Source organism: Henckelia pumila, chromosome 1 (assembly GCF_033568475.1).
Source record: "Henckelia pumila isolate YLH828 chromosome 1, ASM3356847v2, whole genome shotgun sequence".
NCBI classification, from domain to species: domain Eukaryota; kingdom Viridiplantae; phylum Streptophyta; class Magnoliopsida; order Lamiales; family Gesneriaceae; genus Henckelia; species Henckelia pumila.
In genome coordinates this window covers 145,711,676-145,725,860 of record NC_133120.1, presented here as the reverse complement: position 1 = coordinate 145,725,860, position 14,185 = coordinate 145,711,676, and the positions used below count along the sequence as shown (strand labels likewise).

General features: G+C 34.7%; 1 protein-coding gene across 1 annotated transcript; it reads right to left on the bottom strand.

Moving 5' to 3' along the window:
* Positions 1 to 9,091: 9,091 nt before the first annotated feature.
* LOC140874168 (flavanone 3-dioxygenase 2-like) lies at positions 9,092 to 13,490 on the bottom strand. Its single transcript, XM_073277448.1, has 4 exons — positions 13,233 to 13,490; positions 11,556 to 11,806; positions 9,706 to 10,027; positions 9,092 to 9,389 (listed from the first exon to the last, which is right to left on the bottom strand). The coding sequence occupies exons 1-4, from the start codon at positions 13,488 to 13,490 to the stop codon at positions 9,156 to 9,158; spliced, it is 1,065 nt and encodes a 354-aa protein (XP_073133549.1). The 3' UTR covers positions 9,092 to 9,155.
* Positions 13,491 to 14,185: the final 695 nt, after the last annotated feature.

Genomic DNA, 14,185 nt, shown 5'->3' with positions numbered 1-14,185 from the left:
CCCGTTGTCTGAATTGTCAACAGGTGAAAGCCGAGAGAAAGAAGCCCGGAGTATTATTGCACAGTTTTCCTGTCCCGAAATGGAAATGGGATCATATCTCAATGGATTTTATCACGAAGCTACCGCGTTCAATCAGAGGTTGTGATGCGATTTGGGTTGTGATTGACCGGTTGACGAAATCTGCTTGTTTCATTCCATACCGTATGACATACCGTCACGATCAGATGACCGAGTTGTATGTCAGAGAGGTTGTGAGATTGCACGGCGTGCCAAAGTCGATAGTATCAGATAGAGATCCGAGGTTCACTTCTCACTTTTGGCACAGTCTTCAGGAGGCTTTGGGTACTCGTTTGCACTTAAGCACAGCGTATCACCCTCAGACCGACGGTCAGTCCGAGCATACGATCCAGACTTTGGAGGATATGCTTCGTGCTGTAGTGCTTGATTTTGGATCAGTTTGGCAGGAATCCTTTCCTCTAGTGGAGTTTTTGTACAATAACAGCTTCCAGGAGAGTATTGGAATGACACCTTTTGAAGCTTTGTACGGGAAGAAGTGCAGATCTCCGTTATTTTGGGACAAGATTTCAGAGTCACCTGAGTTGGGTCCAGATATGATTCGGGATATGGCAGAGCAGGTGAAGTTGATTCGAGTCACAATGAAGACGGCCCAAGATCGACAGGCCAAGTATGCGAATGTCAGACGCAGACCACCGTGTTTTGATCAGGGAGACCGTGTGTTTTTGAAGATTTCTCCGTTTCGAGGTACTATCAGATTTGGAAAGAGAGGAAAGTTGTCGCCGAGATTCCTTGGTCCGTATGAAATTCTGGAGAAGATAGACGATCTTGCCTATAAGATTGCTCTTCCTCCGTCTCTTTCAGGTATCCACGATGTGTTTCACATCTCGATGTTGCGGAAATATCATCTGGATCCATCCCATGTTCTTCAGCCAGACGAGGCCGAACTTGATGAGACTCTGAGTTACTTCGAACGACCGATTCAGATTCTTGACAGAAAAGAGAAGCAGCTCAGAAACAAGTCGATTCCATTAGTGAAGATTCATTGGAGTCGTCACGGAGTTGAAGAAGCAACCTGGGAGACCGAATCCGATATGAGGCAGCGATTTCCAGAGTTATTCGATTGAGGTGAGTTCGTCTTCAGTTTGTTTCGTTCTTGTTCAGTCTGTGATCTGTCAGATTTCGAGGACGAAATCGGATCTTAGAGGGGGAGAATTGTAATGCCCCGATTTTATTATTATTGAGTTTAATCGAGATAATCAGAATTTTTAGTGATTGAGGATCGTTTTGATATTTAGCAGGGGATTACTTTGCAACTTTGGATAATTAAAGGACTGAAATGCAAAAATTGGATTTAATATATTATCTCGTGCAAGTTGACCCATCCCTCCATCACTTCACATCATTTCTCTCCTCCTTCCTTCCTCTCCATCTTCATACGTACTGAAGCGAAGCCATAGCCGACCCATTTCTCAAGCTTTTCATCCGTCCGATTCGCTCGATTCGACCGTTAGATTTTCATTCCGAGTTGAGATTCACGATCACCGCAACGAGGGCTCCGTTTGGACGTAAGTTTTGCTTCGATCCTCAAACTTTGAAGTTTGTTGGGTTGTCAGAATTTGATAATCTTGGAGTATGTCGTTCTTGAGCTAGTATAGATCGTGTATTCGAAGTCGATTTGGAAAAAAGAGCGAAGTTTGGATTTTATATGATTTTGAGGCATATTTTCGAAAATGATGATTTTGATTGAGGTTGGATTTGAGTTGTTTTGATGGGTTGGGATGATGATTGAGTTATTGTGATTGTTGTTTGATGGTTTGCATTTCCGGGTAGTCAATTTATAGCCGTTATACCGTCGAAATCGAGTTTGAATTGTCGGTTTTTGGTTCGGTTTAGTTGAATGTCGAATTTGATTGAGTTTGAATTCCGAGTTGATATTGAGTCTGTATTCGATGTTTTGACAATTGATTGAGGATTCGGGAGTTGATCGAACTTGGAGACTTGTTTATCGATTGAAGAATTGAAGACGGTATATTATTGATTGTTGTATCGACTTTGAGTTTGTTATCCGAATAGACTATGATATCGAGTTATCTCTTGTTGACAGGAATCACTTGAAGCTTCGAGAAAAGGTAAAAGTCGACAATGAAACGAATGGGAACGAATACTCGAGATCGACTTATTCTCGATTTCCCGAAAATCACATACTACATGTTTAATTGCTTAAGAGAATTTGATTGTTATTCTATTTTCACTTGCATTCCATATTGAGCTGAATTCTCGATTCGTTTTGAAATTAGACGATTTAGGGAGCTATATTGAAGTGGCTTTGGATTTCGAGTTTTTCCAATTGCCAGAATACTTCTTATAGTTGCTCTGAAGTCTAGGGGTTGAGTTGAACGACATCCACCCCGAATGGGTGTGTCGGTGAGTTGTTGTGAGGACTTGGCCCCGGGATCCCAACCGAATAACGATTGATATTTTGATTATCTTATTTGATAGTCCCGAGTTTTGAAGTCATGCATTCATTCATTCTCATTTTGATTTATTACTGATTATTACTTTTCAATCTGAGATGTTTACTTGATATTGCATGCCTGTCTCTTTTACTTAGAAATTATATTTCTAACCGGTTTATCCGGCTGTTGTCTTTGTTTGTATGTGTACTTGTAAACAGGAGCATCAGGAGCTGGAACTAGTCGTTTGGGTTAGCTCGGAGTGAGATGATAGAAGTGAGACTTCGTGTGTCGTAGGGTTGCTTTTGGACTTGTATTCTATTTTGTTTAGTCGAATGATTACTACCGTCGAACTTGTATTGTTAAACATCGTTCTGTTCGTGTTTCGAGCGCCTTATTTAATGTTTAAGCTATGATTGGAACCTGGGTTGTTTAGATTATCATTTTGAGCTTGTAGAGTCAATATTTTCTTGCCCAGGATTCAGAAACCCGAGGACTATGCGCAGGCGCGCGACTTGACGAGCGGGCGCGCCACATTGTGCAAAAATTTTGGTTTTCTGCCCGAGGGCTATGCGCGGGCGCGCATGGTGGCCGAGGGGCATGCGCGTGCGCGTGTGGTCTGGCGCGGGCGCGCGTGAGTTCTTTTTAAAAAAAAAATAAATTTGATTCGTTTTTACGCGGCTCATCGTGTTTGATTTTGTTTAATTATTCGAGAATAGTAGATTAGAAACAGGGTCTCACAACGAGAGAGAGGATTTGGAAGGTGCATCTGCATCTATTTATAGACACAATTCAGACCGTTCGAACCTCGGGATCTGACCGTCCTAACTACCCAAGCAACCCCCTCCGAACACGTGTCCTGGTTTTGACGTCACTGTTGATGAAATACGATCGGATCGTCCGATCCAAGCCTTCGGAGCGTCCGATCTTAGCATCCTGTCCAATAAAATCCTAATCCACTTATCCGGATGAGATCGGACCGTTCGATCCCTCTTTGGAGCGTCCGATCTTCACGGGGCTTCCGAACTAAGCTCCGATCGGTTCTGACCGTTCGAACATCCCGCAACCCAAAACCGGGCCCTTTTTAAGATCTTTTAATCAAGTTTTTAGCTAATTAAACATAATTAGGCGCTTGATTATTTAACTTGGAGATGGATTACTGTAAATACAAGAAATTTTACATTCGGCGACGCAAACCAACGTCGCCATAGATAGGTAAAACGTGTCGCGGAACATTTGGCGACGCATTGTCACTTTAGGTGCATAGGCAAATGTCACCGTGGCCTTTGGCGATGCGGTAAGCATAGTGTCGCGGAAAGTGTGTTACATTTCACTACGTTTTTCCTGTGTCGCCAAATGTATTTTTCAGTGTTTTATTTGTTGGCCTTTAAATTATTTGGTTACACATGGAACACATCGCCAAATGTATTAGACAACAAATATTTTATTTTTTAAAATTAAATTCCATTTGCCGTAAAAAATTGTTATGAATATTTTTTTTCTATTAATATCAAATAAATTAATTGAATATAATCAAATTTAATAAATTTGCAATTTATTATTAATCAACCATTTTTCAAAAAAGAATACAATTAAAATAATGTCAAAAACATATAACTAATCAAATATTTATTACATAATGTTGCAAAAATAAAAGTAACTAGCCAAATCCTCTCATTACATAACGTTGCAAAAATAAAATTTTACGTAGTCAGTCAGCCAGTTCCCAAGTTGGGGAGGTAGCGGAGGAGATTGAGTCGATGAGCATGTCAGTATAGGCTGGAAAGAGAAGACGAAAATTGAGCTATTGAAGCTACTACAATAATACCTCAAAAGTAAAATAATGAATAAATATTTCCAACAAGCTCAAATTAACCCAAATAAATGACTGGATATATCGATTAAAGTAAAAATAGAAATCATATGTCAAAGCTGATGGTAAAACACACTTACATATATTTGTGCAGTTCATTCATTCTTCGATTTTTCTACTTTGTGCTCTGCAAATTCACACCATTTCTTCTCACGAGTGCAAAATATTTTAAAGATAGAAACTTCAATTCTTGGAGAAAGACATTAATTCCACCAAATACGACAGAGGAACGAACATAGAGTTTCCAAATCTTTATATAAGAGATATAGAATGCGCTTATGGTGAAGGAAACATATTTAGCAAGTTAATAAAGAATAATAAATAATAATTTTTTTTATTCCTTTATTGACATTCACAAAACAGTAGCTAGGTATCTTCTACCTACCACAAGAAATACAGATTTTTTTAATTCTATACGCCATTCCCATACACAGCGTAAACATCAACATATTAAATTAGGATATCCACCTAAGAGACTATCCAACTCCTACATCATCATATTCTTATTTTACTGAAAGAACTATCTTATTAAAACATCAATATAGCTTATCAATAAGCATACAAGATGCAACAATACATTAGCAGAAGATGCCCTGAGTTTCACCTTCACCATATACTTTCTGTCAACTAAAATATTTGGAGATTTCAGATCTCGGTGAACAATGGGTGGATTGCCGTTATGAAGGTAGTTCATCCCTTTTGCCAGTATAAAGCAACATAGTTGATCAAGAAAAAAGCACAGGATGGGACAAGGGAGAGAGATAGATGTAATAGGATCAAAGACTTCTTGTGTACATGGAAATCAAAAAATTTATTAAAGGCATACCACATCAAATGCCATGCTCAATCTTTGTTTCTCATCCAACGCTTCTTTAGCACCAGGTTTATGTAAAGTTTGTATAAACGACCTCTGAAATGAAAGGTGTATATATAAATAGTTAAAATAAATAACCACGAAATTCAACTATGATAACTTATATTTACCTTGATAAATATTATCACTATGGACAGCTTTGCAGGCTCAGTTACAGCACCCATAAAAAGCACAATATTTGGATGACGCAATTTTTTCATTATTGTCACCTAGATCAATAGACACACACAGAGATAAAGAGATAGGTGTAATCATTCTTCAACATAGAAATGTTTTAAAGATAGAGACTTCGTTTCTTGCAAAACATACCGAATCCCATCATAATCCCCTGCCTCGCCAAACATCTTACCAAGAACATCAAAAGCAATGGGATCAGGCTTCCACCCACTAGCTCTCCCTTTCTCATACAAACTCAACACCTCCTAAACCTTACCCAATTTCGCATACACATCCAAAACAGCAGAATAAGTAACTTCATCAAGCATCAGACCTATCTTGTACTTCCTCTCAAATCATTCCACGACATTATCGCACAAGTAATAATTGTGGAATATGTAATTTTATTAAGCTCAATTCCTTTCTCGATCATTGCAAGTGCAAGATCCTCAATATGCTGAAAATGTCTGCCAAACCTCAAAGACTTCATAGTAACATTGTAAAAATCGAGTCATTAAATTATTGAAAAAGTTTTACTATTAACAGTTATGGGATCTTGTTAAAATTGTGATAAACAGAGTAACTTCTATCAACAAGAAAAACTATTTCTATATGAGTATGATATCATCAAGCATAAATCAAGAAATTTATCTACCAAAATAACAATCACCCAGATCTCTAGGGAAAAGAAAATCACATGCAGCCAAAACCGAAAGAAATTATTCAATAAGAATTTATCCGACGCGTCTATAGACAATCGAACACATACAAGCGATGTCTATCCACTTGATTCAATTAGAACCCTAATTTTCTATCACATCTATAAAAATCCCAAAATAATAGACAAATTAATCATGAAATCTGAATAATAGGTATAAAAAAACCTTCGGCCGTTGAGAAGCAACATCCCAGCCTAGTCGCAACTTTTTCCTCGGCCTTTGTGCATCCGCAACTCCATAACTCGCTAGATCACCATTAAAGATATGAAAATTACAGAGGAAACAAAAGTTTTCTATAGAGAAGAGAGAGAGAGAGTTCGAGATGAAAACAAAGATTTTCTAGAGAGTGAAAAAGTATTTGGCTTTGGCGAAAGTTTGTACGCAGAAATCAAAAATTTTTTGTCCCTGTTTTATTTTAACACGTAAGATTTCTCTCTAGAGTTTCTGCAACGCGTAAAGATATCTTGCTACGATTTAGCGACGTTGAGCTGTGATAGCATAGCCAAATGAACTCATTTTGCGACGCATCATCTATTTTTTGGTCGCAAAATGACCCAAAATAAAGATAGGAAAATTTCCCCCACTATTTGCTTTTCAGCGACATTGAGCTTGGTTTGCGTCGCCACATGTAACCATGTAGCGACACTTCCCACTCTAGGCGTCGCCAAATGTCAAGATTCTTACAGGTTAAATCTGGCCGTTCAAGATGAATAAAAATTAAAAAAATTAATTAATGGTGGTGAAAAAGGGAGATGAATAATTAATTATGTATGTTTTTTTAATTATGTGTGTAATTTAAAATTGTGTGTGTTATTTTTAATAATATTTTTTTTCATTTTAATTATGTGTAATTTTAATTACTTTTTTTTTAGAATCATAAGAAATTTTATTTTACGTTTAATTACCCATACATTTAATTAAATAAAAATTAATATTTCAACATCATCTCACATCACAGAACCATGAGATCGAGTTATCATTGCTGACATCAACATGCAATGAAATAGTCAACTTCATCACACCAACATCCTCACTCCATTGAACATACTCTAATAACTATCGAAAAATATGTCAAGAGTACGTATCATTAATTTAATTTTTGGTGTCTTGAATTTTTTTGTTGGGAAATAATAGTTTCTAAATATTTTCAGAAATGAATATTGGAATAATTGATTTTTTTTTTTTTGAAGAAGGATAATTGATTTTGTAAAAATACATTTTTGAAAAATTATTGTAATTTGTAGCAATTAATCAAGCCGTCTAAACTTTTGTTTGATGATTGTTTGTTTTTAAAAAATAAAAATTTTACGGGTGGTTTAAAATTGTAGAATATTATATTATTTATATGATTAATAAAACAAGATGGGTGAATAGTATCCATTTTTTTTTGAAATTTTTTTCTTAATTAAAAACTACCTTTTTCACACATCGACTCTTAAACATATATAATTTTATAGAGATAATTAAGTTTTATTATTATTATTATTATTATTATTATTATTATTATTATATAAAAAAATATCATTAATTAATCTTATAGCCTGTTTATTTATGTACAATATAGTGATTAAATCAATATTTTTTAAAAAAATGTGCAATCATATTATGTTACACACAACATATTTGCTAGATTGCTAGTCTTCTATAATATTAATACAATAGAGTTAGACGACATAGTAGGAAGATGAAGATTTTAATTAAATATAATAAATACGACTAATGTATACAAAATAATAGTATTCAAATATGAAAAATGGCTTTTAAAAGTAAATTGTTTGAAATCCCTTTTCAATATTCTCATTTGAGCTAGCGTTTTGGGTGAAATTAGACCCAAATCCATATCTTTAATCTTTCTTAACTTTAACAATATTTGAGTGATTCTGTCGAATATCGAGCTAAAAAAATCTAACTCGTTCTTAATTTATAAATAATTTCTTTGCTTCAGCTAGTAACTTCATTGGCATGGATTTTTTTTTTAAAATTAAATTAGCTCCTAAAAATTCTATTATTATTATTATGTATCAACGAGAATAAAATTCATTATATAAGGTACAACTATGAAAGAGGAGGAAGACGAGCTACAAGAAAACATTGAGTTATAAAAATTAATTTGAAATTACAAAAATATTTTAAATGTATTTTTGAAAAAGTTTTTTCAAATAAAGTGTATCAATAATTTTAAAATTTCAAATCAATTTTGTAATCATCTTCGTACATATAACATATATATATATATATTTGATATTATAAACACCCATGATGTGCACCGCTAACGTGACATTCTTTACAAACCACTGCAATTTTTTGATATATAAGTGCAGTTTGTAGATGTTTTTACAACGGTGGGTTTTATGAGTGTTTTAAAACCATTCTTGTATGCCAAGAACTTCAAGAACAGTTTAAACCATACCTGTATTCCTAAAATTAGAAATGGTTATTAGCCGGTCTTATATTAGTGGCATGTAAAAGTGAGTTTATATATATATATATATATATATATATATATATATATATATATATATATATATATATTTCTTTTTTCCTCACTTTCCACTCTGATCATTAGTGAACTGCTGTGCATGGCTCAACACATTTTGGGAAAAACCAGCTAAATTGGATTAGGGGCTACATTTATAAATACAAACAAATAATCACAAACATTTTGCGGGTATCACACGCTGCAACTTTCAGCCAATATAATATCAACATCACTGGCAATGTATCGATGCTCAACATGTACAATGAGACATGTATATATAGATCGATGCATTAATTCACGTAAACATTGGGTGTAATTAATTGACAAAATGCATATATATGTTTAGCAATACTAGCAGCAAACATGCATGTGCATCACATACGAGTACGTAATCTATTTATAATTGTAGATCATAATAATTATAAAGATATTTATAATCATTATATTGAATTTATTCCGTAAATCATTTATATATAGTCAATACGTACTACACAATTAATACATAGTACAAAGATAAACCCTATCAAGTAAAACTAGTTGACATTTGATTGAAAGAAACATAGCAGATAGCTAAGCTAGATAATTAGCACTTTAATATCTCCAATGCACTCTTCCCTCGAGTAGTGATCCTTTGTTGGAGTTTCACATAATCTTTATACACAATGGACCGGTATCGGGCCTCGTTAGCCAGTGGGCTTGCTGGTCCAATAGTGCTCGACATTTCAGGCCCATGGCCCACAGCAACCGACATCCTGGTCTTGTGTTGATTCACTGATGCTCGGTGCTCGATACTCTTATATTTTCCATTGCTCAGTATCTATACAAAAATTCAAATGCTCAATATCTATACAAAAATTCAAATTTTGGTAAACAATGTATATGTATTAAGGTTGTGCTTAGATCGATGAATTTGAAATGAATTCGAATTGATGGTTTTAAATTCTCTTGACTGGTTTAAATCAACAAAATTTAAGTGAAAATTTCAATTATATATTAAATTAAAATAATTTTAAATATCTTTTTCCAAATCAAATTCATCTCTGACCCAAGCAGAAATTTAAAAGATGTGACGACCAGCGCTGCTGATTGCCACTTGTTTTACGGGTGTTTTCAAGGTTAAATGGCAACCAAACCTCCAAATAATCTCCAACGTTGACAACAAATGCGGATGGGACATGATGAACTGAAAGCCATGTATCATCATGCTTGATTTGTAATCCCTCCACTCCATTTTGCATCAAGATTGTGAGCCCACCATGATCAGAATGAGCTGCAAGACCTAAGGTCTTGTTTGGCTCGGGGCAAGGCGGATAGTAGTTACAAGAAAGGATTTGAACTCCTTCACCGAGTGATCTCTCAAAGTACCCTTCATCTAGCCCTATGCTTTCTGATACAGCACCACCTATCTTCATAGCCAACTTCCATATCTCCTCCAAATATGCCTTGGCCACATTTCTAAAATCACATATATATCATCAAACAACGTCGTACCATTCACACAGAAAGTAAATAAAAAAAATTTAATTTAGTCCATCTTATAATATGCTAAGGCAGTGTTTGGTAGGTCGGATAAGGGACGGATTACAAAATTGTCAGTTGTTTGACTCGTTTTTACAATAATGGAGGATAACACCGGGCCCGTTATTAAGTTCTGGTATGCAAAGGAAATAGCAGGAAAAGTAAACCCACTTCCAAGAAGGTATTGAGAATCCCAATTTGTACAGTGTACAAGAAAAGATCATGTAATTACAATTCTATCCCTTGCCATTTTAAATTCCTCAACAAAAACCACTGTAACTCAAAAGGAAAAATCCAAGATCTGATCGCCCGCACATTTCTGGGCTTGGCTCTTGATCTTGAGGTAAGCAAAACTTTTCCAAAAGGAGGTAACAAATTTACCTGAAAAATTACAGAGTTTCTTTTTTTTTTTTTTCCAAAATTAGGTGGAGCTGGAAAATTTATCGGAAGAAGAAGAAGGTGGTTTGCTGAGACATCTGGAAAAGGACGAGGCGGAATAACAAGTGGATGTGTTGGCGTATTTTGACGCAGCCGAAGAGTGGTGATGATTATTTGCGTCGGATTTGTGTTTTTTGGAACTTCCGACGACCGTGAAGAGTTCGTTAAAGAACTTGGCGAGCTTGCGGCCGGGAGAAATCTTCTAGGCGAAGATTTTCCCGAGTTTTCTCCTTGTGATGATGACAAGAGCTGCCGGTTCTAATCAGCTTGGGCCGCCGTAGAGGAGCTCCGAGGAACGATATCTCTTCAGCTTCCCCTCCGCCGGACCTGGAATCAGAATAGCTGCTGAATTTCTCCCGTACTTGGTCACCTCGACCAAAATTTTTTATTTGGTATTTTGATATGAAGGCAGGGGTATTTTGATAAGTTTAAAATACATACACATTTTTATTCATCAAATAAAAAACGTACCAAACAAATTTAATTTTTATCATCCGTAATAATTATCTATACATATCCATAAAATAATCCACCAACTCACGTATCTTTTACTTATCCTATCACCCTTACCAAACGGACCCTAAAAAGATTCCCCAACTTATTAATTTTGGATGCCTTTGGTCCTCCACGTCAAAATTATACACAATGATGTGCCGAATGTGACCAAAGATCCCACCGGATATTTTTTTTGAGTGAAATTGACACAACACATGAAATAATGAAAAATACAAACTAATTAAGGAAAATAAATATTTTTTTTTGTGATGTGGAAACCCGCAGCCGATACTTTTCGGTGCACTATGGGTAAACCCCGGACTAACGCAATAGCCTGCAAATTACGCTAGTCAGGTAAATCACACTAGACAAACACTGTGCGACAGGCTAGTCCAAGAAAGTGTTGACAGAAAAAATCGAACTATGAACTCTGGATAAGAGTTCACCTACTCCACCAACTTGGACACCCACTTGGGGGTAAAGAAAATAAATATTGTTATTTGATTGGGAAGAATATAATATAATTAATAACCTGTAGTGAGAGGGATTGTTTGGCCAAAGCTGGACAATGGTATCTGTAAATGGATGACCATAATGCCGCAAATAATCCCTCCAATGAAGCTTATGCGCCAATGGTGTGTTCAAGCTGGTACCGTATCTGATTGGACTCAATACATCTTCTGAATAATATTTCATTTTTTCCTCCAAACACAACCCAAAGAATTCTTCAATTACTTCCAGCATTTCCGACCCCACCTTCTCATCAATCCCATGATTCTTGATCTATACTAGTAATAAAAATATTTCCCATAAAAAAACACTCATATTATAAATTCGTATATAAGATATATTCAAGATTAATGGGTGTCCAACAATTAATTATTATTAAGGTGTTTCATAATAATATGTCATTTACAATTATGTTTGATTTTTATTATATTTTATTATGAATTTTGTATTAGAATATCGGGTACAGTGAGAAGAGAAATCCAAAGTTGTCGATCAAATGAATAATTTTTCTCACCTTAACGATAAAAAAAGCATGGACATCACTTAATTAAAAGTATTAATACATGCAGTTTTTCAAAGATATTTAGATTTTCCACTTTCAAATTAATATTGTTCAATTCACTCGCTGGTGCACTTTTTGTCAATTTGTAAATTTTCAATTCTTGGAGTGTCATGTAACATCGAACGCATAGCTATCTATGTTCGGCACGTCAGCAGCTTCTATATATATCACATCATCATTTTTGAATATATATCACGTCGACGGTCGACAATCTAATAAAAAGGTATTAAAATTGAAGAGAAAAAAATACAAATTATGAAATAATTAAGATCACAGACGGACCGACAACACAACCAAAAATAAAGAATACGAATGTCAAATTAAATACCAAAAATGTGACAACCCCCGGCCACTGACTTCACTTCATGTGCGTAGAATTCGGAAGATAACCTCGGAGCAACAATAATAACTAACGACGGAACACATACATTGCGTGTGTAGAATATTATATACAAATATAATGTATTGTAAATTGAATAATTTGTCAATTTAAAAGTGTTTGTTTATCTTTTTTTTTTTTAAATCTAAAAAAATTAGCTATGAATGAAATTCACTTTTAGATCGATGAAAATAGTGATGATAAAAAGAATAAATGATGCTAAAAAAATAATGTGGGATGAGTGAGTTGAAAAGAGGGTGTAGGGATATAAAAGAAAAAAAATGGAGAAAATTCACAATGACACAAAAAATGGTTAGTTAAGAGTACGCATACTTAATAAAATAACCGCTTCAATATGTTTAATCATTTTATGTAATTTCCAGATCTATTTATTCGACACACCTTAATTTTTACATTTTTTTTGTTTTTCTAAACATATTTAATTTTTAATAAAATCATTCGTAGGAAGTCATAACTCAAACAATATTATAATATACATTATATATATTATATACACCTTGGCTTACAACTTACGTTTCTCCTTATTAAACTATCATGATTTCTCGAGTTCAAAAAAAAAATAAATAAATAAATATCTTGTAACATTACTCGGATTTAAATTTCTTATGATATTTTTCACCGAGTTATTCCATCGCAAAATCATATTTAAAAAAAGAAAAAAGAAAAATGCTGCAAATATATAAAAAGAGTTGAAAAAAACATGTATACACACAAGGCAAGGGCATGCATGCACTGACCCTGAAGAACCCCCACTCAGCACAGGCATCCCCAATGGCTTTAACGGTGGTAACCTTGCATTCCGCGGATCCATTGAGTCCGGCGAGATCGATGGTCGGAATTTCGGAACTGCCAGCAGCATCCGCAGCATCCAATGGCAGAACAAATTCCGACGGCACCTTCTTCAATTGAGGCACTGAATCAACGAGATTCTTCACCCCTTTACTGTAATCAACATTTTCATGATCACAAAGGAAAGATGGGGAATTTGACGCCATTTCTGGAATGCATGGGGTGGGAGCTTTAATTTTTTTTTACCGAATATATGCATATATGTTTAATTTCGTGGAAGCACGTGTAGTACACTTGGCTAGCCTCACTTTCTTAGCTTGCATGAATGACTGGTGTCATCGTACTCATATGCCATGTATGTCATATATAGTGTCGGATATGAGATTTTAAGGCATGCGACAAACATAAAAAATTATATCCTCAAAGTTTAATATTTATATATATATATATATATATATATATATTTTATTGACATAAATATAATAATAGTATTTGTAACATGAAATAAAATATGGACAAAATATATATGTCATAAGCAAATGCTAAAAAATCTAAGAAGATCCCGACATAATATAAAAATCTGTTGAAAACTAGTACATATTCATTTGAATATTGCTCATCTCGCAGTTTTTGAAGCGAGAGTATTGCTTAAGTTTGCATAATAGATAGAGCCGTACCTGTGTTCGATGGGGTCTGAGGCAAAAATTTAAAAATGAACCCTCTAATCGTTATGATAAGAAACTATAAAGTTTTGTTTACAACTGACGAAAAATCTAACCAGAATACGTAACAAATCGAATCAAAATTATGATTTGATTAGGATCGTTTGTAGTTGATTTACTTGTTAGAGTAGATGCCCAACAAACCAACTTATGGTTGTGGATTTTATTTATTTTGACAT